This window comes from Dermacentor albipictus, chromosome 7, assembly GCF_038994185.2.
Source record: "Dermacentor albipictus isolate Rhodes 1998 colony chromosome 7, USDA_Dalb.pri_finalv2, whole genome shotgun sequence".
In the NCBI taxonomy this organism is placed as follows: Eukaryota; Metazoa; Arthropoda; class Arachnida; order Ixodida; family Ixodidae; genus Dermacentor; species Dermacentor albipictus.
This window is the reverse complement of record NC_091827.1, coordinates 14,181,000-14,208,647: the sequence shown is the minus strand read 5'-3', so window position 1 is coordinate 14,208,647 and position 27,648 is coordinate 14,181,000. Positions and strand designations below refer to the sequence as shown.

The following is a 27,648-nucleotide window of genomic DNA, read 5'->3' as shown; positions in this document are numbered from 1 at the left end:
TCGCTTCAAGTTTGAACCTGGATGGGCTGGTTCTTGGCACGGCTGCTAGGGTGCGAGCATTTAGTTTGAGTCGCCAATAATAAGGTCACTGGCATCAAAGAGCTCTTAACACTTAGTAAAAAAAATATTCATGCACACAATGACATTTATTATACACATATAAGTGCAATCTTACATATACATACATAATTACAACATACAATACAGAATATAGCAGAATCAACAGCTGCTTGTGTCAGTCAGGCAATGTTTCCAAGGTCCTTGTACAATATAAACCTCTGAATGGCTGGTGGAATGTTTGTCTTTGGAATAATTTCCTCGAAGTAGTGGCCATGATTGCTGTGCAGCCACTTGCGCAGGACCACTCGGCAGAGGCATTTCAACTTCAAAGGAGACTCTGCAAGAAATAGGCATGATGAGAAATTAGGCATACAATACTGAACTGCACGTGTACTACAAAATAAGAACGTGCAGTTTTGCACATAATGTTAAGCAGCAATATTATGCGCTGTAGGTCTTGCACTGTTCCATCTGGAGTAAAAGTTCCGAGTTGCGCAGTAACAGGTAAAAAGTGCTTGAAAAAAAAAATGAGTATGAAGGAGGGCACAACGTGAGTGCTGATCTTTAGACAAATGGCTAACTTGAACCTGAGGCACACATATATGCAGCAGACACCACTTAAACAGAACTTGAAGAGACAAAAAAAGGTGTTTCATTTATCAGGAGTTTTGTTTAAGTGAAGGACCATACAAAAAGGCCAAAAAATTATTTGGAAAGCACCATGTTTTAAGTTTAATGCAGTGAAAAAAAGACATTATTGTGCTCTGCTTTGAATATCACTTCGCATATTTTGAGCAAGGTATTTATTCATATGGGAGAAGCTTCCCAATAATTCCACACCAATCTCACGTTCCAATTAGTGCTGCAGACTCTCAATGACATGTCTTCCGTCTACTCCAAAACAGCAATGTGCACTGAACCAGTAATTATCTTCCAACGCACACCTCAGAGCAGGTAACAAGGGCATCAGCTAAAGTCTCATATTCTTGCAGAAGTTACGAAGCAGCAACAACTTGACTGTAAAGTTCTTCCGCATCAATTCTGTTTCCTTCTTCCTCAACAATCGCTTGCCTAGAGAAGCCCTATGGTGATTATTTGGCGTCACCATTTAAGAGGAAGCTTTAGCTCGGGCCCAACTCCGACGCGGCCTATTCAAATACATGTAAAACACAAGAACACTTTTATAAGATAAACCCTGGACCGATTTTAATGAAATTTGTTGCATTTGAGAGAGAAAGTTGAATTCTAGTGACTGTTGGAAGCGGGATTTCAGTTTAGGACCTGAATTTTGTTAAACAAAGTTTACAAAGTAATAGCTCTGTATCAAGAACGGATAGCATGGTTCTGTAAACAGCATGTATTAGATCATTGAAAGTGGACAAATTCGATATGTCATTTTATATCTTACATGAATTCATTACGTTGTGTACAAGGGTTCTGCAAAAGCTGTATTTCTATATTATTAGATTTTTCTAGATTCATGTGTAGCGTGTCAATTTTGTCTGGTTTAGATGTACTATTACATGCAATTCACATAATTGCAGTATAATTTTTCATTGCTGAGCTACAGAGCTGTAAACTTAATAGTTTCGTTTTGTGATAATTTAAAATTTTTGCCAATTCTTAATAAAGAATTGACAACCTAAATAAAAAATTCGAAACCAAGAGTCACTAGATTTTCAGTTTTTATTTTAAATGCAACAAACCTCGTCAAATTTGGTGTCATGGTTGCTGAGAAAAACGAATTCTACTTTTAGATGTATTTATAAAGGAGCACCCAAGTTAAAGCTTCCTCATAACATGGTTGTCATAGATTTCCTGTTCCATATGTGGTATAACTGTCAATCAAGCAGGTGGTAGTTTCAGTTCCAGTTTCATTGAACCGTAGTTCACGAAAAGAAGCACTCCGTTAAACTGAAGTTTGTAAACGGTTTCTCTATTAAGGCCAACTAAAGATGGTACCCTTATTCTGCTTATCCACCATTTACGTTTGAGTGAGTTTCGTTTATCTGGAGTCCACTGTGCCTGCCATGCGTGGAGATAATGACTTTTTTTTTTTTACGTGCACACTTTCCAAAAATGCAATCACACTATCAAAGCACACACGAGGACACATTAAAAAATTATAATTCTTTGTCTGACGAGGAGAAGGATGAAGTGCTCACACATTCAGTGCCCGAAGTTGCAATTTCCAGTGCTTCTATAATTAATTTTGTTAGTTCATCTCTGCATGTCAATAAAACTATACACAACTGTATAAGATTTACAAAAAAAAAGTTTACAAATTATGCAGAACACGCGCACTATGGGAACTGATTCTATGCAAAGCATTTTGCAGGTGACCATCCAGCATCATCTGGGGCTGTTCAAAGATTTACAGCTGTGTGACCACAGCTGCAAGATGATGACGACAGCTAAAATAGTATGACAGCTACAGCATGACAATCATTATTTTTTTCACTCCAGCAAAGAAAACGTCACAACTTGTTCCATTACGACTTGGGTCGTATGATGGCCGCACAATGCTGTGCGACATCCTAGCGTTATCTACTAAAAGGAAAGCACTGGGGGATGTGGGCCAATCTCGAAGCACTAGCTGCCACAAGGCAACTGGCAGGAGAAATGAGCACGCTCCTGCTTGTGATGCACAGGAAAGACAGTGGTTAGTCTGTGGCCAAATGGAAAGTGGGTACGCCAGACCTCTGAAAGAGCTATTTGGTATTGGCATTGGCATGAAAGAAGTATGCGAGCAATCGCAGTATAATGGTAAGAGCATCGGGCTGCTTTGCTGGGAAATCGAGGTACGATCTCACCATCTCACACATACTTATTTTATTGAAGAGGCCTGAAATGAGGTGAGACAGGAACCTATACAGTTACCACAAGGTGCCTGGAATGATTCAAAGAAGCTTCACATTTTGAATAAATTATGCACATGCCAGGTGCTTTGGGAATGGGTTTAAGCAAGGCAACCATTTGCAAATATGAAGCATTTTCACAGAGAAACGCCTCACTCAACGTGAACCTGTAGCGCTTGAAAGCATGAAAAGCTGGACGAGTTGGTATGGCTAAATTTCTCTAGTACTGGAGACATGTCCAACATAAACCAGAGTCTATTGCATGCACTAAAAACTGGCTAGAGTGCTTGCCAGCATGCCCGAACTATGAGATCAGCTCAAGTCAAACCCAGGCTCTGGCCACATTCTGCTTGTGTTGGAACTCACATCAGCACTCAAGTGTATTATGCCCCTGGAATTCCTGTGCCACGTCAGTTTGCACTATCTCCGGGACCGGCCCATTGTGCAGGACAGCAGTCAGCCCCCCACAAGGTAAGCAGAAATGAAAAGAAAGTTTGGCTTTAAAAATGAACTTCAATAGAAAAATCTGCACATACATAACTGCACAAACACAAACAAACCGATTCCTTGCAACACTCACCTAAGGATTCTACCATGTCTGCCCACTGTTCCTGTTTTAGTGGACACCACCGAGGACCAATCCTGATACAAGTCTTGACAAGGTTCTGTAGTAACGACGGACTTGTCACAAAGCACCGAATTGTTTTGAGAACATTCAATGCATGTTGTTCATTCTTCTTATGGTAAAAAATGCAGCTGGAAAGAAAAATCAAAGCCATTTCAAATGGCGCCAACAGGGATGAAGTGTGTAAGCAACATTACAAATGCGTAAGCAATGAGAACTGAAAGCTAAAGTGCCATAAATGCCATTATCATTTCTATGCCAGCTGCTTTTGTTTCGTGGCATTCTTGGTATGCTTAGGCAGTGGTTCATCTGCACTGTGCCTTGCTATCATGGCAACGAGAAGTCTGGGTGCAGACACTGCATACTGCATATAATCCAGCATCGCTACTATGGCAAACACAATGACAATGGCAAAAAAATCAAAGCAGAAGTAGCACTAGCACTAACTGAAACAAACTGAATGTGGTTTTTAACATTACATATTTGACTTTATCTATACAAACCCTTTAGAATTGTGCTACAAAAAAATTACGCTTTCTTTCTTTTTTTAACGCACTAGGCTCAAACACTAAAAGGATTTCAACCACAAACCTCACATGATGAGTGCTTCCCAAAGTGTGTTTTGCAATTTAAAGGCAGGCTGCACCAAAATAAGTTCGGTTTTGAAAGATGGCTTGGAAACATTAGTAATAAAGAGATGGAAGATGGCTGTGGCATTGATGACAGCAAAATACAGGCTGCAGCTGAACATCAATAAACGAATCAAACCAGTGCACTTTCATTTTGGGCGATTCTGCTTTAACTGCTGCTTGCTTCCTTTCTCGTTGGCTCAATCTGTACCCAAGCTGAATCGTAGCAATCTTCAGCCATCTTTGTAAAAAAATTCCAGGCGCTCAATCAAAATCCGGCTTCCTACAGTCACCAGAACTTAAGTTTCTGACTGAAGTGCACCAACCTTCATTCAAATAAGTCCAGGGGTTCGCTCATAAAAGCATTTCTATTTTTACAAGTTATCTGAATAGGTGGCATCGAAGTTGGCCCCAAGCCAAAGCTTCCACGTAAGAGGAAGCTTTAGTTCGGGTATTCCTATCTAAATACATGTAAAAGAAGAATTCATTTTTCTCGGTAACCGCTCCACCAAATTTGGCAAGGTTTGTTGCATTTAAAAGAAAAACTTAAAATCTAGTGACAGTTGGATTTAAATTTTTGATTTAGGTTGTCAATTCTTTATTAAAAAATGGCAAAGAATACAAAATTATCACAAAACTATTAAGTTTACAGCTCTGTAACTCAGCAATGGAAAATTATACAACAATTCTGTGAATTGCATCTAAGAGCACATATAAAGCAGACAAAATTGATATGCTACACATGAATATAAAAAAGTCAAATAATGTGGAAATACAGCTTTTGCAGAATTCTTGTACACAATGTAACAAATTCATGTAAGTTATAAAATGACATATCGAATTTGTCCGCTTTCAATGATCTAATAGATGCTGTTTACAGAACTGTGTTATCTGTTCTTGATGCAGAGCTATTAATTTGTAAACTTCGTGCTTCTATTATTTTTCAAACTTGCAAATATTTGGAAATCTTTTTAATAAAATTCAGGCCCTAAATCAAAATTCCGCTTCCAAAAGTCACTAGAATTTAACTTTCTCTCTCAAATGCAACAAATTTCATTAATATCGGTCCAGGGGTTATCTCAGAAAAACGCTTTTGCATTTTACATGTATTTGAATAGGCTGTGTCGGAGTTGGGCCCGAGCTGAAGCTTTCTCTTAAGCACAGGCTGTGAACAGAATTAATTAACAAGTTAAATGAAGCCACTTTTTAAACGAGACCAACAACACTCATTGCACTAACTTTACGAGTCTCGCGTCTCCAAGACTGCTATGAGGCTTCTTCAATATCATCGTGCGAAAGCTGCAAGAACTTGACAGAGAAAGCATCCATGCTGCACTCATCCAACAAACATCCAACTGCGCCTTGCCTCGACACACTTGGAGGTCTCGGTCAGCTTTTGCCGCCACTCTCTCCTCACAGTATCAATGTGTCTTGGCAAGCGCTCCCTTGCTCCAGAGCAATGTCCTACATTTTTTTACAACTTCGTGTGCATGTCGCTTCTACTTTTACCAAGTCTGTTGGCTGTAGCAGTTGCATGCAATGCACGTTCACACTGTAATTTATTTATTTATTTTTACATACTGCAGCAGTTTTAGGGCTATGGCAGGAGTGGGGAATCATACAGTTGTGTATCGTAGAAAAATGTGCAGAGTAAGCAGCACGAGAGAGAGAAAACAACAAAAAATCGATCAATAACATTCAAGTTTAAGCAAGAAATTGTCCAACAGAAGAGAACGAATGGCACCGGGCAACGAGTTCCAATATTCAATGGTTAAAGGGAAAAAAACTATATTTTGACGCATCAGTTCGTGATCGATAGGATGCAATATTGATGGTGATACCTTCTTGATGAGGAACGTTCAGCAAATTTTACGTATGTACTAAGGGGGAAAGTGAATCATAACATGTATTGCCATTTTTATATGAGCCTGCCCTGTACTGCAGCCATGATCACATTACATACGCGAGGATATGGAAACTGCTTCCTTCCACCCCTTCCATTCCAGACCCCCTACTATATGTTAAGTGCAAGTTTCACTCATATGCAGCCTGGCCCCATATTTAGTTCAACCACTTGGTGCGGCAAGAAATCTCTGCATTAAATGTCACCAAACATAACTTACCTTGCCAACTTGAGATTGCTGGCTTCATCGCAAAAGCCGACAGCTGGATCGAGCCCCATTTGCAAGACTCTAACAAGCGTGTTCTGATCACTGACGGCCACTTGAAGGCATGGGTTCCCACAGCTGACAGTGTGGTTGAGACGATTCAAGTCGCCTCCAGAAGCGACGAGAAGCCTCAGGAGTTGCTCATTTGGAACTAGCAGTGCTGCGAATAGATCACCATCATCAACCACTTAAAGACTAAGTGCTAGAAAGTCGCACATTGGCTAAATTGGCTACAAAGGAGTAGTATATGCTGCTGAAGAAATCTTGGCAAAGCTGCAATGCTGGTAATTGTCTGATTGTCTTATTAGCAGCCGTTAAGTAGTGGCACCTAAACAGATGACATTTGAAACTTGTGGGTAATGGATATGATGAAAATCCCAGACTAAGACCTCCAAGATTTTCAGCATGCTGAGGGCTCCATTTAATCTTGGAGCTAATGTCAAGGATCTGCTCTGGTTCTCAACTTTCTGGATCCTGCATCACTTTCACCATTCCCTCACCACACTTGACAAGGTTTGTCTCCTGTATCAAACACCAAAAGGCCAGCTGTTGGCACTAGTGATGTTTAAGCACTCAGCCCTTGACACTTCACAGATTACGAAACGAGACATTCCATTCTCTCATAACGTTAGAGACAGACTTGCACCGAAACTAGGAGATTTAGATTGTTCTTGCCTGTAGTTCATGAATATGGCATGCTCATTGTAGTTGAGCAGCTAGTGCTTGTGCCAGTGGCAATTGTGAGGGAAATTTTTTTTGAAGTACAGAGTGACAAATGGCAAGTGCATTACGCTTCTTTGGGAAGAGACATTCCTGTATTCTTCACTTGTCATTTGCTCTAAAATTGCCGACTCTTAGGAAAAGTGTTTCAATCCATACTGAGCTGGGCTCATTGCCTCATATTGTGATACACACCCTGTGATACGGAAAAGGTACACTGACGAATAGTAAATCTGAAAGCAGTTTTGAGTGTCATGTGAGAACAAAATTTACTCTAAGATTTCACGAATCAGCAAGGCTATGCTTAGGTGCATGAATAAAGAGGTTTTACTGCAAGTTCATGTTTGTGTCAACATGATTTTGCACAACAATAAATAAGAAATTATTAAGCTCCTTGAAGCATTATTTCATGTACATTTTTTAAAAGATGTGAGACCAAAATGTTTCATGAGATTTCAATATGTTTATCCATCTGGGTGCTGCAGCGTTCCAATTAAAGTAGTACACTTGGCTTCAGTGTTATCATATGAAATCTGTGGGACAAAGTGCACAACACACAGAAGCAGTATGTGGGCTGCACTTAGAAACAATTTTTCTCATTTTTAATTCCTTTTGCTCTTGGCCACTGGCTTGCATAAAGCAGTGGCCCTGACTTTGCTGCGAATGGCTGCTCTGAGCAATGGGTAATAGGAAGTTGCAGTAAAACGTTGTTAAACCGTACCCGCTTAAACAGCAGTTTCGTTTCAAAAGTACTAGTAAAGTCAAATCCCCAACTCAGTGGCCACTGAACATAATGCGTTTTGTATCCACATAAACCGTACCAGCTTATTGTGTACATATCGGTAAACACGTAGTGTTTGCACTTTTCATAGTGCAATCACATTGGTACATCTGCCAGGCAGAAGAACGAGTCTCAGAGATCAGAACAGGCTCCAAGCACAAACGCAGAGGGCGCCTGGAAGGATGAAGCCACATTAACATCAACATCATTTCGATGTTGAACCAGAGAGCGTTGCAGCTGACTATTGGTGGCCTGTGTTGTGGCATCGTGCAAGCTAGGGCTCGCGTCATGCCAAGGAAGCGCGGACAAAGACCAGGTGTACAGCATAAAAGAAAAATTGGACATCATTTGTGCTATCGAACGGGGCACAATGTCGGCACTGGCTTTGCAAGAGGAATCTACCGTTGACCACGGAGTATGGCATTTGGAATGTGAAGGGAAGATGCTAGGCTGCTGGGACTGCGTAAACATGTCAACTACAAGGTTCAACTTTTTGAAGTTCGGCGACTTTTCGCCACTGTTGCTTCTGTTATTGCAGAAGCATTGCCTAACGACATTGGTGAGCACAACACTGAAAGTGACAGCATGGGTGATTCTAGCCCGACAGAAGCTGTGCGTTACATCAGCTTCATGTGAGTGTTTGCTGAGAAGAGGGGGCTGGTGGAAAAGCTGGCTTGCAAGTTTGAACTTTGTCGTCACTGCTAGGTCGCTGCAGCATAAAAAAAATGTAACAGACTTTTGTCGCGCAAAATGAATAAATACTGCATATTTTTTGCCTTTTCGTCGCACTCTCTCTGATTGCATGCTCTTGACAGGTAAGTGGGTGATCTCACGCTATTTCGGTTAAGCAGTACTACCGTTTAGTACGTACTTTTTCCAAGCTCTGGCCAACTACGGTTTAACGAGGTTTCACTGTATTACAATATAATCGGACGAAAGAAATCCTAAAGAAATACAACCCCTCAGCTACTTTTTTTCTCCAAAACTTAGTTTTTTGCTGCATCGTATGTATTGTAATCTGATGAAAAGCTTACGCTAGTGTTGCCAACTGAATGACTTCACAAAAATGCTGGTTCATAATGTTTGACTTTTTTTAACAGACACAAAGTGGTTAACGAGCGCTAATGTTGGAGCACAGTAGTTGCATTTAACTGCTTCTCAGTCAGCGAACGAGGTGGACACCCTTGGCACAAAACACAAGTACATACAGAAATAAAGCTCTGATATGTGTGTGTTTAAATACGAAAAGCATCAGTGAATTCTAAGAATCCCCAAGACTCACTAATGCCCTCACTCTTAAATCTTTCGCATTCAGGCTGTTGTGAAAGATGATATCGGTCTTCAGCAATAGAAAGCACTCTGCACCAGCTGGCTTTGAACTACATGTGGTCGCTGTCCTGAACTGCTTTGGATGCAGCAGCGGGAATTACTTTTTCCATTATTTCAAAACCTTCAAGACACCCATATTACAATACACCACTTCACACTACTACAACCCACTCACAACGTAACTGATTCAACATGAGACATAACCCCACCGTCATCGTACCGCATGCAAGGGGGCTGACACACTTGTTGCTGACGTGATTTGGACTAGCCCCTGCTTCGAGGAGGATCTGGACGGAAGGCACATCACTCTTCAGCACCGCAAATGACAGGGCAGAGTGGTACCGTGGGTGTGACTGACGAGGCAGCTGTTCTATCGGCTCCGTCACCCGTAGCAGGTAGGTATTGGGGTCGAAGCCAGCTTTGAGCAACTCCTGCAGGCATTCGTGGCTGCATGAGAATGAACACTAAGTGCCTTTTGTGAAGCTTTTTGCAAACGACTGTTGAATGAATGAAGCTAGCATGCCTGACATTTCAGCTGGGCTCTCTTAAAAAGCAAAAGCTCTGCAGTGAACACGAATGCCATATATTTTTGTGCAACGGTCACACTTCTTCTAATGATTTGTGCCCAAATTTTTTGGCTGCAGCCAGTGCATAAATAAAGAGTGAATAAATTTGTATATGCTTTGACAAACTAACACGCTTGCTGCCATATGGGATGACTTTGGGAAGCTGTTATATTAGTTTCATTTGCTACCCAATTCATATCATGGGCTGGCACGTAGCCATGAAGCTGGAGCAGCTAAAATTTGGTTCACCACAAGCACACTGTTACAAGACGAAGCCATCCTTGAAGGCGGGCCCGAATGCTGCACTGCACATAAGGTTGTACCACATAAGGTTGTACGATAAGGGCACTACTGGAACTTTCACACAAAACAATAGTGCCTGCGCACATTTCAGCTGGCGTGGGAAGGACAAAAGCTCACTACACAAACGTGAACAGTATGTAAAAAGCAGAGAACCTGTGGATGCTGCCCTTAGTGGCCTAAAACATTGTGTGAACCCGTAAGCATGACCCTACAGGACAAGCCACAGGGTACCTGGATACAAATTTCGTTGGTGCTTAGTATACTACTGCGGAAACAACCAAATAGAAAACCTACGTACTGCACCAGCATCACACTGTTCAAAGGTGAAGACGTTCTCGGACAGAGCACTGCACAAGGTTTCGTGGTGAAAAATACCCGACGTTTTCATGCGAAACGTGAACAGAATATTGCAGTCGAACGCACATGCTTTTTCAGGCAGCACGATAGTGACAACATAAGCACAAAGCATCGAGAACCTTACGGTGCAGTGCTTACGTGCAGCAGCAGCACGCAGCTGCCTACGAAAGACAGCATGGACGAAAACTGCGACAACACAAACTGAGGGAATTGGGAAATTAATTTTGTGACGACATTAATGGTTAAGTTGACGATCTTCCTGGCAAAAGATTTATCAACTTCAATTACAACCGAAAAGGATACCAATATCTGCACCTATGTACAGCACTGGTACTATGTGGAGGTAAGGTTACAGGACCTCGCCTGACAGGTTGCGTGCAGAGAAAATGGAGGTGCAGCCCATACCTAAATAACTTGTTCTGAAATATTTAGGCCCAGATTTAGGGGTGCAGATCTTACATGGCTGCCACCCTTACATGGGAACCTACAATATCTGTTATTGGAATAGCTGATCTTTCGTGATGACTAACGGTAAATTAGCCAAACTTAATGCGCGGACACAATGTAGAAGGCAAACACAAGAAATACATTTTGTTGTTTATACCTGGCTAGAGAACAGCGCAAGTACGCCAGTTTGTACAAATATGGATTATAGAGGCACTAAAAAATTATGCTAATCTAGTTTTCACTAATGAAATATTCTTTCAGAAGTCAATTCCCATTCATTTGGTGGGAAAATATTAGTTACCAGAGTAGAAAATTAAAAACAAAGTTTCCTTTACTGAATTATATCGCCTGACTGCAAGGCCCACATGCTAGTGTAACATCGCAGACATCAAATTATTTTCTCGTATCATTCTGGAGTGGAAAATGCTTTCCCAACTTGCTAGGTTGACTCTTTGGTCTCTTTGCAATAAAATGCAAGCCTTCTATATTGCCCAGGATAGGTTGTCTTACTTCCTGCCAGTTACCATTTTTCACTACATTATTGCTGTTATCGCTCGGCACAGGATGCACCTACTCCATTGAAAATTTCCTGAGTGTAATGACCTATTCCACAGCAAGAGAGACTTGTCTAATCAGACTGTGCATGCGATGCAAATAGTGTTGTACATTTTCAAATGTACACAACCACCTGCTATTACTCCAGAATGAATGGAGATATATGTATAAATAGTGGATGGACTTGATCTCTGAAGTTCAGATTCAATTACAGACAACTATGGTTGCCACTATCGTGATTTCAGTGCTGCTTGTTTCTCTGGGCAAAAGTTCACCCCATAAATAACTATGCTATTAACTCACATTTTTGGCAGTGTTTGTTTTTTAACTGTCACTATGTGACAATATCATTAAACGATTGCCTAGTTTTTAGCAAAGACTGTAAAAACCCATGATATCACAGATCTTGTGCCAGGAGTGCAGAGCGGTGTCACAACCAATCTTCCATTTTTGCACTTTTTTTTTACCTTAGCAAGCCTCCACTCACAATACAAGTGACATATTTAGTATTCCAGAAATAGAATTTGCCAATTTAGCTTAACCTTACGCTTCTCCTTAATATCCCTTAACACAAAGCTGTGTGGATGCAAGAGCCGTGATATAGACACACCACACATGGGCATTTGACAAGAAAAATTTTGACAAGTGCGCACAGACTGATCAGAGTGCCATGTTTTATCAATACAAATATATCCTATTTTCATGTGTGTAGCCCGCACCAAAAATTACATAAATTAAAAGTGCTGTGTGTATTACACGCAAGTATTGCCTTCACATAGGGTCTCATGGCAATGCACACCAAACTGCTATGAGGCCAGGCCACATTCAACAAAAAGCAGCGGTGAAGCAGTGCTAACTGAATATATAGAATAAGGTAAGTTCCGGAGCTTTTCTTTTTGCCGATAACTGTGCCAAGTTGCATTAAGAAATAGTTTACCACTGTTGTGTGTGGTTATTGTATTTGAAAAATATAACGCCAGGAAAAACTTTTGACCACTCAGAATATCGTTGAACATACAGAATAAAAGTTTCGGAGCTTTCATTTTTTTTTCTGATAAATGTGCCAGGTTGCATTCAAAAGGAGTTGAACACTGTTGTGTGGATGTCAGGAAGAAATTTTGATCAGCCAAAATATTACTGAACATGCAGAAAAAAATAGTTTCGAGGGCTTTCCATTTTATGGATAACTGTGCCAGCTGGCATTCAGAAAGAGTTGACCACTGTTATATGTGGTTATTCCATTTGCAGAAAGAATGCCAGGAAGAATTTCTGAACAGTCAGAATATTACTGAACATACAGGATAAAATAGTTTTGGGAGCTTTCCTTTTTGCTGATAACTGCGCCAGGTTGTATTCAAAAAGAGCTGACCAGTGTTGTGTGGTTAATGTATTTGCAGAAACATAATGTCAGGAAGAACATTCGACCACTGAGAATATTACAAACAAGGTAGCATGACAATTATAATGGGAACTAACGATGCAGCCATAGCCACGGGGCTAAACTCGAGCACATTAACATAGCATAGTGCCTGGTAAGAGTACAGTGATGCATGCTGGTGCAAAACAACCTGCGCATGTGACAATACTTGCATGGCCGTGCACCACAGTGGCAGAAAAGGGTAATGTGCTGCCCTCAAGAGTTAGTGCCATGCATATGCCAGCATTGCTGCATTAATGCAGAAGTTGTCTTAAAAGGTGTAAATGTAATCAGCAAGTGAATAACCATGCAACTTCACTGCAAAGGAGGAATAGCACTGTTTACACTACGCAATGGAAAAAAAAAAAGAATCTGAATAGATTGAAAAAAAAAAAGAAGGACTTTAGCATCTCAAATTTATGGCACCAGTAAAGTGGCACCGCAAACTTGACATTCACAAGTTGTTTGCAAATCCGAGAATCACTTGGGAGTCTACTGTGACTAGGCTGATGTGCAAGTACTCCTATTGATTTTCAAGAACACTTCCACGACAGGAAACATAAGTTCCTCACGGAGCACCGTCCATTTCAATATCAACAGACCGGGTGTACATCAACATACCTGTTCCACTCTATGGCTATGTGGAGAGGCGAAATCATTGGCTCGGATTCGTTCGCTTCATTGGCAGAGGCAGCACTTTCCCTCTGGAAGGGCTGCAGGCAGTTCTCAAGGAGCCGCTTCATGTCCATGGCACCAAGCAGAAGCCTGAGACAGCTGTAAGCAAAATATCCAAGCCCGTGAGAGAACCGTTACAAATGGAAGCCACTGCCACAAGCTCACTATGGACACAAAGCAAGTAAAACATGCCAGGCAAGAGAAGGTGCTGTCGTGTTAGCAGAGAATATACCGTGAAATTTGCAGTAGACAACGGCACGGAATGTAAGCCGGTACAATTGCCATGGCAACTGTGGTGGTAGAATCATTGCACTTTCTTTTCACGTTACGCCAGCACAGTTTGGCTAGTGTCCTGCACTGTTTTAATGTTATCAGGCCAGGCCAGAAAGCAGAATTTCTGCTCCTGTTCCACTGGAGCACAAATACTCATTAATGATGGGACAAATAGGGCTGCTAATGCGCACCTCATGTGTTTTGGACAAGCATTTGAGAAAATTATGGGCTTTATTTGTGCAGGCAACGAACAAGGCTTACTTGCAACCTTACATGTATGGCCATTAAAAGTGAAGTGCAGACAGCTACTGCCATAGTGAATTTGTAAACAAAACCACAATTTTCTTACAGTGCTTAACAGCAATATTTTTTCTTTAGTGACTTCAGACAAGAGTAATGAGAATGTTCTTGTGAGCCAGTGACATGACCAAACGGTTGTCACTTGATTTCAAGTGGTGCAGCATGATGAAGTGGTGGGAACACCATTGTACATTGAATCTCGCAGATCTGTACTCACTGAAATAAACAAACGAATACCTCTTTCAAGAAATTACAAGAAAAAAAAAGCACAATATACTTTAGGAAGAACATGAAACTTGTTTACACCAAATTGCAATACACATGAGGATAAGAGAACGCAAACAAGGACTCTACACCGAATGAATTAGTAAGTTACATCCCTACCTCGCATTTTATTTTCACATGTCTGCGTGTGTCATTTTCCTGTGCCCCCATCTGTGGTTGTTGCATGCAGCTCCAGGTGAGAACGTTATTGATGCCAAAAGCAAGCCCTTGCATTTTATTCATGCAAACACGTCTCAGCATGTTTCTGGTTGTCAACAGATAAAAGAGCGAGTTGGATCCAAGTGTCTCAAAACACGTACAGGAGGCTGTTGGACTGAGCAGCGAGGTGCACTCCTGTGTTGTTGTCATTCGTAGTTCGGTTCGGATCGGCACCACAGCGAAGAAGCAGCTCCACACATTCATGGTGACCCTTCTGAGCAGCAATCATCAAGGGTGTTGCCTTATCCATAGCACCACGATCAATGAGTGAATCCTCCCCTGAAGCAGGCAGAAAGCAAAGCACTCACACAATGGTAAAAGAAAATAAATAAAATGCAATAAAAAGTGCTTTACAGGTATATTTGGCCAAGCTAACAAGGAAAATAAAAGAAAGACCAGAAAGTGCAGCTGTGACTAAAGCAGCACTTTGATCTCTGTAGCGGCATCAAATTAAATGCAAGTGGAGCTGAAACCAATGCTTTAACTGCAGAGGAAACATGTCGGTTTTGTACGACCATTACGATGAAACTTTTAAACCCTCATTATGCACGAATTTGTTATCACATCAGCCAGCGGCAAGAGTGCTGCATAATGTTCAATGCTGAATGGAAAAGTTTGGTGGGTAGATTCTACATAGTGCACAATGGACAGACAGACAACAGACAGACACAACACCCGCAGTGGCTGCATTTAGTCAAAATGCACCCCCACAACTTGCAGGGCCACTAAACAACCTCTGAAATTTTGAAGACATTTTAGGTAAGCAAAGGCATCATGCTCAGAATACTGCGACGATCATCACTGACAAACAGTGCAGCACAATGTGCCATGAGGAAGTCACAAATTTTAAAAAAAAGGACGTAAGTTAAGCTTTCTGTGTTGTTTGCTTTGATCGAGGACAAATAACGGCAAGGTTGACAGTGAATGTTTAATTTCTTAAGCGTTTGGTCTAATACAAAAGTGGTGAGTTGAGTTTAAACATTACCTTGCATGTACCACAGCTGTTTGTCTGCATAGTACACAGAACACACAGCGAGATGTGTTTGCTTAAGTCATTGCTGCACGCCATTCTTCACAACCTCCGAGAAGGTTAGTATTGTCATTGCCTCACACAGCACATCGCATCGTGGCAGACGTGTTAAACTGTAGTTGAATTATGGGGCTGTACATGCCAAAACCACCATCAGACTACGAGACACGCCGCAGTGTCGGACTATGAATTAATTTTGACACCCTTATGTTCTTTGACGTATGTGCACCTTAATTTAACTGCATGAGCATTTTTGTATTTCGTTCCCGTCCAAATGCAGCTGCCGCAGTCGGAATCGAACCTGTCACCTCGGGCAATGTCATAGCCGCAAAGCTACCACAGCGGGCACAAAGGTGTTGATTCGACGTGCAATATGTGGGCCCTTGAAGATCTTGCATTCAAAAAAATGCAGCACCGCCACATTGTGCAAGAAAGTAACTAACCAAAATAATAAAAAAAAGAAGGATGCCAGGAGTAGATATACATACCTGCAGCTTTGGCAGTGCCAAGAAGAAACTCGAGGCAGGCAAGGTGGCCATGTTGGGCGGCGACAAAGATGGGTGTCATACGGCACTCATCACGTACGCCAAGCTTGGTGTGGCGCCCATGCTCGACGAGACACTTCAGGGTGGCTAGGTTACCGCGCTCGGCTGCTTCGTGCAGCGGGCACCAGAAGCCACAGTCCCCCCTGTTCACGTCAGCCCCACCAATGCACAGAAGCTGCCTTACAACGTCCGTCTCTCCAGCACGAGTTGCTGCATGGGTCATCAATGGAGAAGCAGGGTTACCGAGCAAACAATCAAATCGTATCAATCAAAATTTCTGTTTATCTTGAGGGGTGAAAATAGGTAATGGCAAAAGGCTATATTGCTGCTCTTATAGGTGCCGTTCATAAGACATGTTGCCACTCTTTATAAGTGCAAGTACAAAGTAACTTAGTGCAAGCTTACACAGCTCCATAGGGGCCATAAAGAGAGATGGAAAAATAATTGCAAAGCAAGTACAGAAGCAAAACACACATGCCTCACAAAGGGTAGCAACAAAACAAAACAAACAAACAAAAACTGCAAGGATCGGCATACAAGAAATACCATGGGCAAAAGACGGAAAAGTGACATGTATAACAAGAGAAATAATAAACATGCATCAAGAACATTAGTTTGTGCTTTATGATGTTATACTGCAAGCATAAAACGAGCAAGAAAATAAACATCAAAATCACGAACAGCACGAGTTTATACGAAAAGAAGAAGGAAAACAAGCTACAGTCCACCAGTCCTATACACGTCAGTCGCACCAAAGAACTAACCTGCTAGCAGCGGTGAGTCGCCCTCATGATCAGTAATGTTGACGTCAGCATTGCTGCTGAGCAGTCTGTTGACGATGTCCAGCAGTGTCTTTCCTTTCAGCCTCTTGCATGCAAGGAGCAGTGCTGTCTCCCCTTCAAAGGTGCGCCAGTTGACATCCGTGTCAGCTTGAAATAACAAGGGTCATGTATTGAAGTTTAGAGAATTACTCGTTGAACACAACTACAAATATTTGGAAAGGCAACGGTGCCTGATTGACCGGCAAGAAAAGAGCAAGATCACAACACCAACTGCAGAATTTCATTGCCCTTTTTTAACTCTATCTGTCTCTCTCTCTCACACACATACACACCAGCGCGCGCACACACAACCAATCAAAACAAAACAAAAACCAATCTAAATGAGACAATGCAGTCGCATCACTGTCATGTGTACAAATGCCTATACAAAAAGTTATTTCCTTTTTATTAAAGCAACTGCGAGATCAGTCAGAGAAACCTTAACAGGCGCACGTCCCACGCAAGCATTTCGGGTCTCATGCGCGCTGACGTCCACAGTCACCTACGCCGAAGGTGTAAATTCAATTTTATCGTTCTCTTTGAGCACTGGCGGTTCTTGAACTTCGATAGCTGTTGATGGGGGCAACAGATGATGCGAAAGCGCAGGGAGTCGATTGGCCACGCCCTCGACAGCTTACACATTCGCGTTCTCTTTACTGGTAGCACAGTTAATGAAGACAATACGAACGATCTAGTTGTGCTCATTTGCTCGTTTTCAACGCGCGAGCTTTGCGTGCCCAGTGAAGCTTACAACCGACACGCTGCAGTTGCGTTATTTAACGATGACTGGGCTTGTACACGTATATACTCACGTTCGTGAGTTGTCATCTATGCTGGCGCTTAGGCGCCCCATCTCCATGCACTGATGCTGATCGTGTCATGAGAGGAAAAAGCTGTATGTGGGACCGGACAAGATGAGCACTGCTGCAGTGTCGCCTTTCTGATTATGCGACAGGGAACACTTGGTGATATGTGAAGCACACCTCACCGTGGTTTAGGAGGAGGTCAAGCACTTCAACGCTGCATCCCGCTGCGACAGCCTCGTGAAGCGGCCTCCAACCGCGGTTGTCTTGCACGTCTACGGGCTTGCCGCTGTCAATCATTTCTTTCAACGCCGCTACGTCCGAAGACACAACGGCGACGCTCACCGTAGACCGGGTGTTACTCCAAACTTCAGTGAAATCCATCGTTCTTTTTTGCTGAAATAAATGCACAGGCGTGGTCGAAAACGACCGCCGTGTTGTTTAACAATTCGCGAACATCTTGATGTTGAACCGGTTGAACTTTCAGTCGAGGTAGACGTCTATTTTACTACTTGCGCGTATTTTCACGGCAAGCCAAAGCAATGAACTAGCCAAGTCAAGCAAAAGTTTAAATCGAATGATTTTGTTTGCTTTATCCAAAATTGAAAGACCACCACGGCTTCGAGGAATAGATCATCATTTATGATGATAGTGATCTAAAGAAATACCGCTTGATTCTGCAAATTCTGAAGGAGCACGGTCAAGCTTTGCTAAGGTGGCTAGCGTCGCACTGTCGTGCTACTGTAATCTAAGCGCCCCTTTTCATCCCTTTTCGATAGGTGCGGTTCTTTATTCGATCAGGTCCGTTCGATTCGCCTGCACCATTTCTTTATTCTATGGCACCACTGTGAACCAGTTCCTGGTAATTCACGGTGCAGTAGGGGGTAGGTTCGTTTCTTCTACACCACCTGAAACAGTTCACGACGTACTGCACCCTGCCATTCGTTGTAGTGGTGCAGCCACGACCTACTGTATAAATAGGTCGTGGTGCAGCAGTGGCGCCTGTTGAACCACGATGTTCACTGTGGACCAGTTCACGGCGATTCACGAGAAGTTCAGCTCGATCCCAGAGGTGCAGGCCAGTGCAGGCCCAGCTAGACACTCGCGACGAATGCAAAGGTGCAGACACGGTGCAGGCGTTATATATATATATATATGTTATGCCAGACTAATGTGCACGGAGAGGTCCTGTACTGCAGGTATGAGCGTAAATTCTGGGGCGAAAATGCACACCACATTTGCGTAGACATATCAGACAAGTGTAAGCGGGGTTTTAACTGTGCTCGCGCCCGTCTGCTTCGCACCTGTACGCCTGCACCAAGTCGGCACCGACAGTTGAGTGGGTGCAGCAAAATCATGAACCAGCCTTACACCATTGGAACAGTTTCTAATATGAAACTCTATGTTTGGAACGAACGTCGTGGTTCAGCGGGCGCCATTGCTGCATCGCTGAAACGAATGACAGGGTGCAGCACCTCATGAACTGGTTCAGGTGGTGCAGGCGAATCGAACGGACCCAAAGTGCAGACGCGGTGCAGACGCGGTGCAGACATTTTGTTTTTTCCGACCAATGTACACGGAGTGCGTAAGTTTGAGAAGTCCTGAATGGCAGGTATGATCGGCTTCTGGGGCGCAAATACACGCCACACTTGCGTAGAAACATCAGACGTAGCTAAGCGCGGTCTTAACGGCGATCGCGCCCGTGTGCTGGGTCGTCTGCTGCGCTCCTGCATCGCAACCATAGAATAAAGAATCGCAACTGTACGCCTGAACGGCCTGAACAAAGTCGACACCGACAGGGAACGAGTGGGTGCAGCAGAATCATGCCAGCCCTGCACCTGACGCACGTGCACCTTTAGAAACGAACGGCGTGGTTCGAGCACCATATTGCTGCACCGTTGAAACGAACGGCTGGGTGCAGCAACTCATGAACTGGTTCAGGTGGTGCAGGCGAAGCGAACGTACCTGATGACTCCCCCTCCTCGGAGATGGTCGCTTAAACAAATACGGCCATGTGAAATCTAGGCGTATGCAGGCGCCGAAAACACGTCTGACAGCACGTCAGACATTTTGTTTCGTTTTATAATAACGAGTATTTTGACGTTAGCTTGTGATTGTGCTCCCCTTCCACGCACTAAATTAAGAAATCAGCTTTTCATATGCATTTCAGCTCTCGTATAGCATATGGCAGTGTGTTCCGTTTGTACCAAAAAAAAAAAAAACGGCTACTGGACGAACGACAGAAACGACAACACAGTTTGCTCGTCCATGTCTTTTACATGTTTAAAGCTATCAAAACTAAGCACAAGACCGACTAGCCCAGCTTTCCACACTTCAAACTCCAAAAGAACACATTTGGACGCACGGCATCTGGCGCGCTGTTGTAAATGGGCATGCAGGGTTTCGTCACAATTTTATCAGTTAAACTGTGATTAGTAGAAGAATTCTTGTGCGTCATATTTTTTTTACCCGTTTTACTAGTGCGAACAGGCCATGGCGCATTCCTCCTTTCGATGGTACCCTGCCCTCCTCTTGGTTTCCGTTTCACTGGGGAGCCACCCATGAGCTGCCACTCCAAGTAACCAAAAGCCTCCTCTTTGAGCTTGCAATATAATTTTAACAGATCTTGTGAACCACAGACGCTGGGTGACAGCAAATTTCGTAGTACGTGCCAGACTATGCAATAGCACCGTGCCTGAGACTATCGAGACCAAACCCGACGTCTGTGCAGCGGTGTTGCTGCTTGACCTCAGAAGCAACACTAATTTGCCCTGATCACAAAATTCACGGTATGATAATCCATGGGCATTAGTTACACTAGCTTTGACCAAGTTCTGATCAAGGTTACAGCATCATTGGCTGCGGTACCGATGCAAGGAGAAATTGTTCTTCTCGCCACTGCACTAAATGTGATTAGGTTCGTTGCATTTAAAAGGGAAAGTTAAAACCTATATAAAGTGACTGTTGGTAGAGTATTTTCGATTTAGGCAGTCAATGTTTTAATAAATATTGTTAAGAATCGCACATTTTCAGAAAACGAAACTATACGTTTACAACTCAAACTCGGCAATCAAAAATTCTGTCTAGTAGTATACATCTAAAGTGAACAAAATTGTTACATTACACATGGCTCCCCAATTTATCAATAATACGCGAGTGAGAGTTTTGAAAAACCCTTGTAGACAGTGTAACAAATTCACATAAGACATAAAGTGACATATCAAATTTGTCCACTTTGAATGCTCTAATGAATTCAGTTTACAGCAGAACTGCGATATCTGTTCTAGGTGCAGAGCTATGAATTTGTAAACTTCGGGCTTCTATTTTTTTTCAACCTTACCAATTTTCGAAAATTCCTTTAAAAGAACTCAGGCCCTAAATATAAATGTCACTTCCATCAGCCACTAGAATTTAACTTTCTCTTGCAAATGCAACAAATTTCATTAACACTGGCCTAGTGCTTACCTCAGAAAAGCGTTTCTGCATTTTACATGTACTTGAATAGGTAACATCAGAGTTGGGCCCGAGCTAAAGCTTCCTCTTGAAAGACAAAAACAAATCGCTTCTCAAGGACTAGCTTAGCATTAGAAGTGAGCTTGTCTGCTTCTATTCTTAGCCCTTGTCTTATTTTGCACCTAAAATCGTTTCCAGCTATGTACAAACTAGCCCAACAAGCATACTATGAGCAACTTGTACGTAATGACGCATGCATATTGTGCGTTTCTTGTGGACGATGCACACGGGCGCTCGACGAAGACGACCAACACTCTCTGGCTCTTGAGCTGTCGACTGAACTGGCCAGCACTGCAGTTATCCTTCGTAAATGTACCTTGTAAATAGTCTGCAGTTCTTAATCCTTCGTTCGCGTAACAATATTTTTACATGCATTAAATGCTTTTACTAACTTCTAGCTAGCTAGGGTTTATATCAGTTTCATGACTGCATAAATAGGTATTTCTTGATATTAAGTTTTCACAACCACTATTAAATAAAATACCTTACAAATAACCAAGCTATTTACTCGAATTTAAGAAGATAAAGAGAAATTCAAAAATAATATTGATGCTGAGTGAGAGTAGACCTTCTATTCTTTATTCCGAACTATGCATGCAGGCATGTATGAATGCATAAGTTTTGATAGCAATCACTTACGTTAATAAAGCAGCTTCTCTTGCACAGCTGTAGTGTAGGTTAAATGACTACATGCATACCTCTGCTCCGAGATGCTGCTTTTCCTTCTATAGATAGTTGCCCAATGTTGCATTTTAAGTGGCACAAAATCATTCCAGAATATATGTATCACTAATCTAAATTGGATTCTAATCTGGTATGGACTGGTATACTAATCAGAGTACTATCAAATTTAAATGTGCTGAACTTCTTTGAGTTGATAATAAAGTGAATGGCTGCTCCAGGGAAAGTTGATGGCAAACATGGCAAGTTAAATAGAGGTGAAATGTCCAGAGCAGGGCTGCTGCTTAAGTCAATGTTGTCAATAAAGTCAGCCTAGCTGATTGAGTTTTCAGAGTCACTGCTAGTTGGAATTAAGTTTAAGTAATGTTCCAAAGAGACTCACTGCTTTATTTAGTTGCAGTGCAGAAGATCTTTCTAAATGATGAGCTTAAGTTATTTAATGTTGCAAACCAAATCTCCTAATCTTATTGCAATTGCACTGATAATTGAAATAAATTGCAAGGTGCAATCATTATGCAAGGTTCTCACATGTATGTGTATAGAAGACTTCTTTCTTTCAGACTGACATGCAAACGTTGTCATGATAAACATACTGTGTGCTGTATTATTAAATAGTGGCTGAACTCACAGGTCTAGGCTGTTTACAGGGAAACCCTAGATTAAGCAAGTAGACTATGAGGGGCCATGTAATATAGATGAAGCATGACCAGCAGTCTCTTAGCAACAGTTTGAAGAAAAACATAATCAAGGCAGAAGAGAGTCAGACTGAAATTGCCCAGAATTCCATAACTAAAATTTTAAACTACTTGGTGCTTGCAGATGTGCAGGACAAGTATGATTAGCATTAAAATACTTTTTGTTCCACAGTGGAGTTGACTTGGCTGAAGATTATAAAAAGAAAGTGTAGGTAAATATTAAGTGCACTTACCTTGATGCAGCTCATGCATGTATTGTTTTCTATACCTGAGCTACCTTCAAAAAAAAAAAAGAAAGAAAGAAAGAAAAACTAGCTTGAGTTTCTTTGTATTTACACTATTGCCACCTGATTACCTCTTGAACAATTTCCATAACATGACGATGGTTAACCTACTGATCTGTATGCATGTTTGTTTCCTGGTCCTCACTCGGTAAGTAACTGAAAAGATGTTGTGAAAACACCTGTGCGATAGACAGAGTATATGGGGTGTTTCAGAATATGTTTGAAATCCCTCTATATTGATTTCCTTGGGTTTTTCTTTTTTACCAAAGGCATCCACATTAAGATTACTTGATGGTAGTAATTAGACAAGTAATCATGAAAATTTGGACTAAAATTTTAACCGAAAGCATCAGACAATTGATCGTAATGTTAGAACTCAAGCCCATGACCTGAAGAGTTCACGACTGTTTCCAGACATAAAAAAGCTGATACTTTCTGTAGTACAATGAATTTCAATCAATTTAAATGAGAAAACCAATACTGAACTGCCGAAGAGTGCAACTGCCATGCGCTTAGCAGATTCCCATGGGTGGCGACTAAATATATTGGACTTCTGTCAAAATTTTCGTGTTTGTAAGTTCTATCAGCTCTAAAATTTAATAATTCGTACACCACATTGCAGGTATAAAAATATGAAACATTCTCTTTATTTCGGCTTAAGAAGCGATAAAGCAGGCACGCACACACCATGAATCTCGAGACGTTTAAATGCAACATGAAAGACAAGATGTAACTAAAACAATAAAATGTATGGCAGAACATGATCCTCAAACACTCCATTGCAGTGTGCCATATCGGAACCACAATAAGAAAAAAAGAAAAGAAAGAAAAACAAAAGAAACAGAAGCTCAACGAAATAAACAAGGAAGCCAAGAACATCAGTTCCTGGCTAATAAATAACCTATAACAAAAACCAACTAAAAACACAGCACAATGAGTGACTCTGGATTTAACAACTCAAACAAAACAATGAACGCCGGCAAAACAAAAGAAGCAAATGAGAGTTCCGTTCGGCACAAGCAGTCTTTGGTACAATTCGGAGCTGCAAATAAGCAGGTGAAACATACCGTCATTAACATTCTCACAAAAGTGCATAATGAGAGTCATGAGCATTGTGTTCTGCAACGACGGAGAGTTACAACCACACATTCATTGTTGTTGTGCAGATATAAAAGGGCATTATTGCTGTGTCATCTAAAATAGCATTATGCAGTATATATTATCATAATAATTATAAGTTTTGTATAGAAAATATATACTATCAGACCACGCATATAGCATTCTTGCAGGAAAAAGCATGTGGCACTTTTAGAAGAATGTCTGCATTGGCTAAGGAGCATGCAAGCCCAGTATTTGCTGATATACAGTCTTTTACTGGTGTAACGTACATGCTAGATGCATGCATATGTAATCTTCATTATGCATATAAACTGCGCACAATCTTGCACCTCTCAAAAACGTCTCGGCAGACCGTGTCACCAACATGGCAGGATATTCAGCACTGTACGCTTTACGAGATTCACTGGAGTGTTGCGTTGAGATACTACATGTAGCGCAGAACCACTTGTAACAGCCATTGCGTAAGCAGAAATGCATGTGATCGCGTGACACAATGAAACAGCTGTACGAAAGTGAGGGCCAATGATATGACAATGCCAGAATAAAAACACTCCCCTCCCTCCCTCCCTCTTTCCCTCCCTCTCCAACCTCAGTCATCCCAGATCCCTGTGATCACATATGCACACATGCATGCACAAAAAGAAACTCATTTAATGCACAAACACTCACATGAAATGTTAAGTACAACGAAGCCTGTTTAAAATGGAGATCTGGTTACTGCTGGTCAAAGGATTGCAATATTTGGTCTACATTGGCTATACTAGAACTTCACTTGGAAATTTATTATCAAATACACAATTTATTTTATATCACTTGATTTCAATTTCATCCAACTTAAACAGGCTTACGCTCTTATGTCAAGAATCGCATACACCTACAATCAATGATCCCCAATGTTCACAAATGTGATGGGGTCCTCTCTCTCCATATTGCTTAAGGTTGATTATGAAAGCACTCATTCACTTGCACAATGAATTGCAATAAAAACAGACTAGGTGCATGGCGCCAACGTTACACCGCACAAATGATCTGAAATGCTCAACCTGTGGCTATGATTATCTGAGGATATTTTGGCATTATGCATTGAATGCAAAACTTGTGTGCACCACGCCAGGACTACAGCTGCTGGCTTAACCCGCAGTTTTATCGGGAAAACCTTCTTCCATTGCTAACAAGCTTTTCCATTGACTCTACGCACAAAAGCCTTCTGCAACGATTCATTTCAGGTAGTGGCCACGCTATGCACTTCTGCATGCTCTGACAATCAAAGCTGAAATAGCGAAGAAATAAGTTATGGACATATTTATGTTACTGCATAGTGCAGGACATATTGTCATGTGTACAGGCACCTAACATCTAAACTACAAGGTTTAAAAAAAAGAAAACTGGACTTGAATGAAAAGCCTCGCTGAAAGGTGCTGACATCAATGCCCATAAACTTTTGACATCTGACATCCTTACTTTTTATGGCTCAAGGACTGTCTGAAAACTGTGCACATTATATACAACCCTAATTCAACTGAAATTGTCCAAGCATGCTACAAGTAAATGACAATTGGAGGCAGCCTTGAAAACACGCACACAAAAAAAACAGAGATTACTTCCCGATACTCAACAGTGACAAACCACTCTGGCATGGCACATTTGAGGCGACAAGAAGACACTTGTTGAGCAAATTCAAAACTTGCAGCCTAGCATACAGTTCCTAAGCAGCCTCCATCAATATCATCACACATGAGCTCCAAGGGTGTATGAACCCATTCTTCCCAAGACTTCACAACCAGCCGACTAAGGTGACCTGCATCACGAGGTGTCGCAATCTGCGACACCAGAGGAATGGTGTTTGACTGGAGCAACTGTACTGACTTCCTTCTACAGCAACAGCTTGGTCTAACAACGCACTGCCAACAAACACTTCAATAATCTTCTGAGAATTATAGTACACCACAGGCTGTCAGCGGGGAACTAACTGCTCTATAAGGAAGCAGTGTTCAAGGGTGTTTGTTACCACCACGGCAAGGCAGCAAAGGACACATATTCATGTAAGGGCATGACGCCCTGTCAAGCAGACACAGCTGCAAATTTAACTTGGATCGACAAAGTTTGGTCATCAAAAATAGCTTGGATAGTGAGCAGTGGAATACATAGTTAGAGCACTTAAGAAGAACCACACTTTATAAATCAACTTTTTGCACTCTGATGCCAAAAGTTCTCGGTAAAAACTAGGAAAGTGCTGAAGCATGGAAAAACACAGACACAGTCAATTTATACGACATATGAGCCCGTTTATCAAGCTTATTAAAGAAAGGAATAATCCACTTCAGGCTCATGACAGAAATAGAGTAAGAAAAAATTACAGAAATACCTTCCATGTTAAAAGGCACAGGCAGCATACAACGATGCAGCAGCAAGTTACGTTTGAGGAGCTGACATTTATTTCCAGCTCTAGTACAAACAAACACACTGCCCCCAGCAAGTGTACCTAAGTACCTCCAAGCGAAACAGAACAGAGCAGCCAGTTCCCGGCAGGCACATCACGTTGGACGCGTCCGACTCGTTGCAAATGGACATAGGGCAACAAGTGCCAGCATGAGAGGATGACAATGTTGCACACGGTACGATGCACCGTTAAAAGTTCCGAGCAATGACACTCGGGGAAAGAACTGGTGGTGCATGCAACCCCGTGAGAGGCTCGGTCAGAGGTCACAGCTCCCAAGATGCACAAACCTCAGTTCTGTGGGGGTCAGAGTGACACCAGCTTGGGGGGGTTCATGCCATCAGGACTGGACAGGTCACCGTTGGTGTTGCGCTGCTGCTCGGCACATGATGTCACTGGCGAAAACGTGAGAGGTGTGGTTCCCGTGGGCGTCGCTCCGGTGCCCTCGACGATGGACTCAAAGCTGTACATGCCGGCTGACGGAGTCTGGATGGGCACACCGGCGACTTCCGTCAACAGCGAGGGACAAGATGCAGGAACACTGCAGCTGTTGTTCAGGGCACTGCTGCCATCTGAGTTCGTGAACACCGAGGTAACAGCTAGAGAGTTGGGACGGGAAAACTTGGGGGCTCGGCCAGGGGCATTCGGAAGCTTGTGGTTGTTGCGGACAGGGCCAGAATCTGATGAGGTGACAACAGGGAGATGCTGAGGTCGTTGCTGCGAGAGCGCGCTCATCGTAGAAGAGGCAGTAGTTATAGCTTTCATGTGGGACATCTTGCAGCTTGCCCGGTGAGCCTCAAGGATAAACTCAAGGTTTTCCTTTTCGTTGCGCAGTGCAGCGATCTCCTTTTGCAGTGAGCTACGGGCTTCTTCAAGGCCTTCTGTTTCCTGCAAGAATGGATGCATCAAGTCACGTCATAAGTAAAGCTTTCCATCCTAAAAGCAGCAACAACAGAGAGTGGTTCAGACTATTTCATTCTATTTCAATAATTTTATGCCGACATTTTCTTCTTGTATTTACAATAGTTGGTTTTACTGACATTGCTTAGAAAGCAGAGAAAAGCAAGTGCCGTCGACACTGCAGGCAGACTTGGTTTATTCGGAAAAGAAATTAAATTTTTTTTTGCACTACACAATGATTGCATTCTTGTGAGCTTACCACTGAGATCTGCAT

The 27,648-nt window shown here is 42.2% G+C and overlaps 2 protein-coding genes across 8 annotated transcripts in view; both read right to left on the bottom strand.

Annotated features, from left to right (window-relative positions):
- Positions 1 to 127: 127 nt before the first annotated feature.
- Positions 128 to 18,268, bottom strand: LOC139047709 (ankyrin repeat and SOCS box protein 3-like). Its single transcript, XM_070521660.1, has 9 exons — positions 17,931 to 18,268; positions 16,886 to 17,050; positions 16,065 to 16,331; positions 14,648 to 14,825; positions 13,437 to 13,589; positions 9,391 to 9,617; positions 6,296 to 6,500; positions 3,499 to 3,674; positions 128 to 397 (listed from the first exon to the last, which is right to left on the bottom strand). The coding sequence occupies exons 1-9, from the start codon at positions 18,127 to 18,129 to the stop codon at positions 240 to 242; spliced, it is 1,728 nt and encodes a 575-aa protein (XP_070377761.1). The 5' UTR covers positions 18,130 to 18,268; the 3' UTR covers positions 128 to 239.
- A 5,266-nt stretch (positions 18,269 to 23,534) lies between these two features.
- The window catches only part of LOC139047711 (transcription factor kayak-like), a 93,017-nt gene continuing 88,903 nt past the window's right edge, over positions 23,535 to 27,648 (bottom strand). For all 7 annotated transcript variants that reach the window (XM_070521671.1, XM_070521669.1, XM_070521668.1 and 4 more), the window contains exon 5: positions 23,535 to 27,362. In XM_070521671.1, coding sequence (XP_070377772.1) covers positions 26,781 to 27,362 — 582 coding nt within the window. In that variant the 3' untranslated portion in view covers positions 23,535 to 26,780. The remainder of the gene's footprint in view (positions 27,363 to 27,648) is intronic.

Excerpts from the sequence above, each read along its gene's own strand:
- LOC139047709 (XM_070521660.1), bottom strand. The coding sequence starts at position 18,129 with ATGGATTTCACTGAAGTTTGGAGTAACACCCGGTCTACGGTGAGCGTC. Across the intron at positions 16,332-16,885 it reads CGACTCACCGCTGCTAGCAG|CAACTCGTGCTGGAGAGACG; the intron begins GTTAGTTCTTTG and ends TGACCCATGCAG. Across the intron at positions 6,501-9,390 it reads TGTCAGCCCCCTTGCATGCG|CACTGCTAGTTCCAAATGAG; the intron begins GTACGATGACGG and ends ATCTATTCGCAG.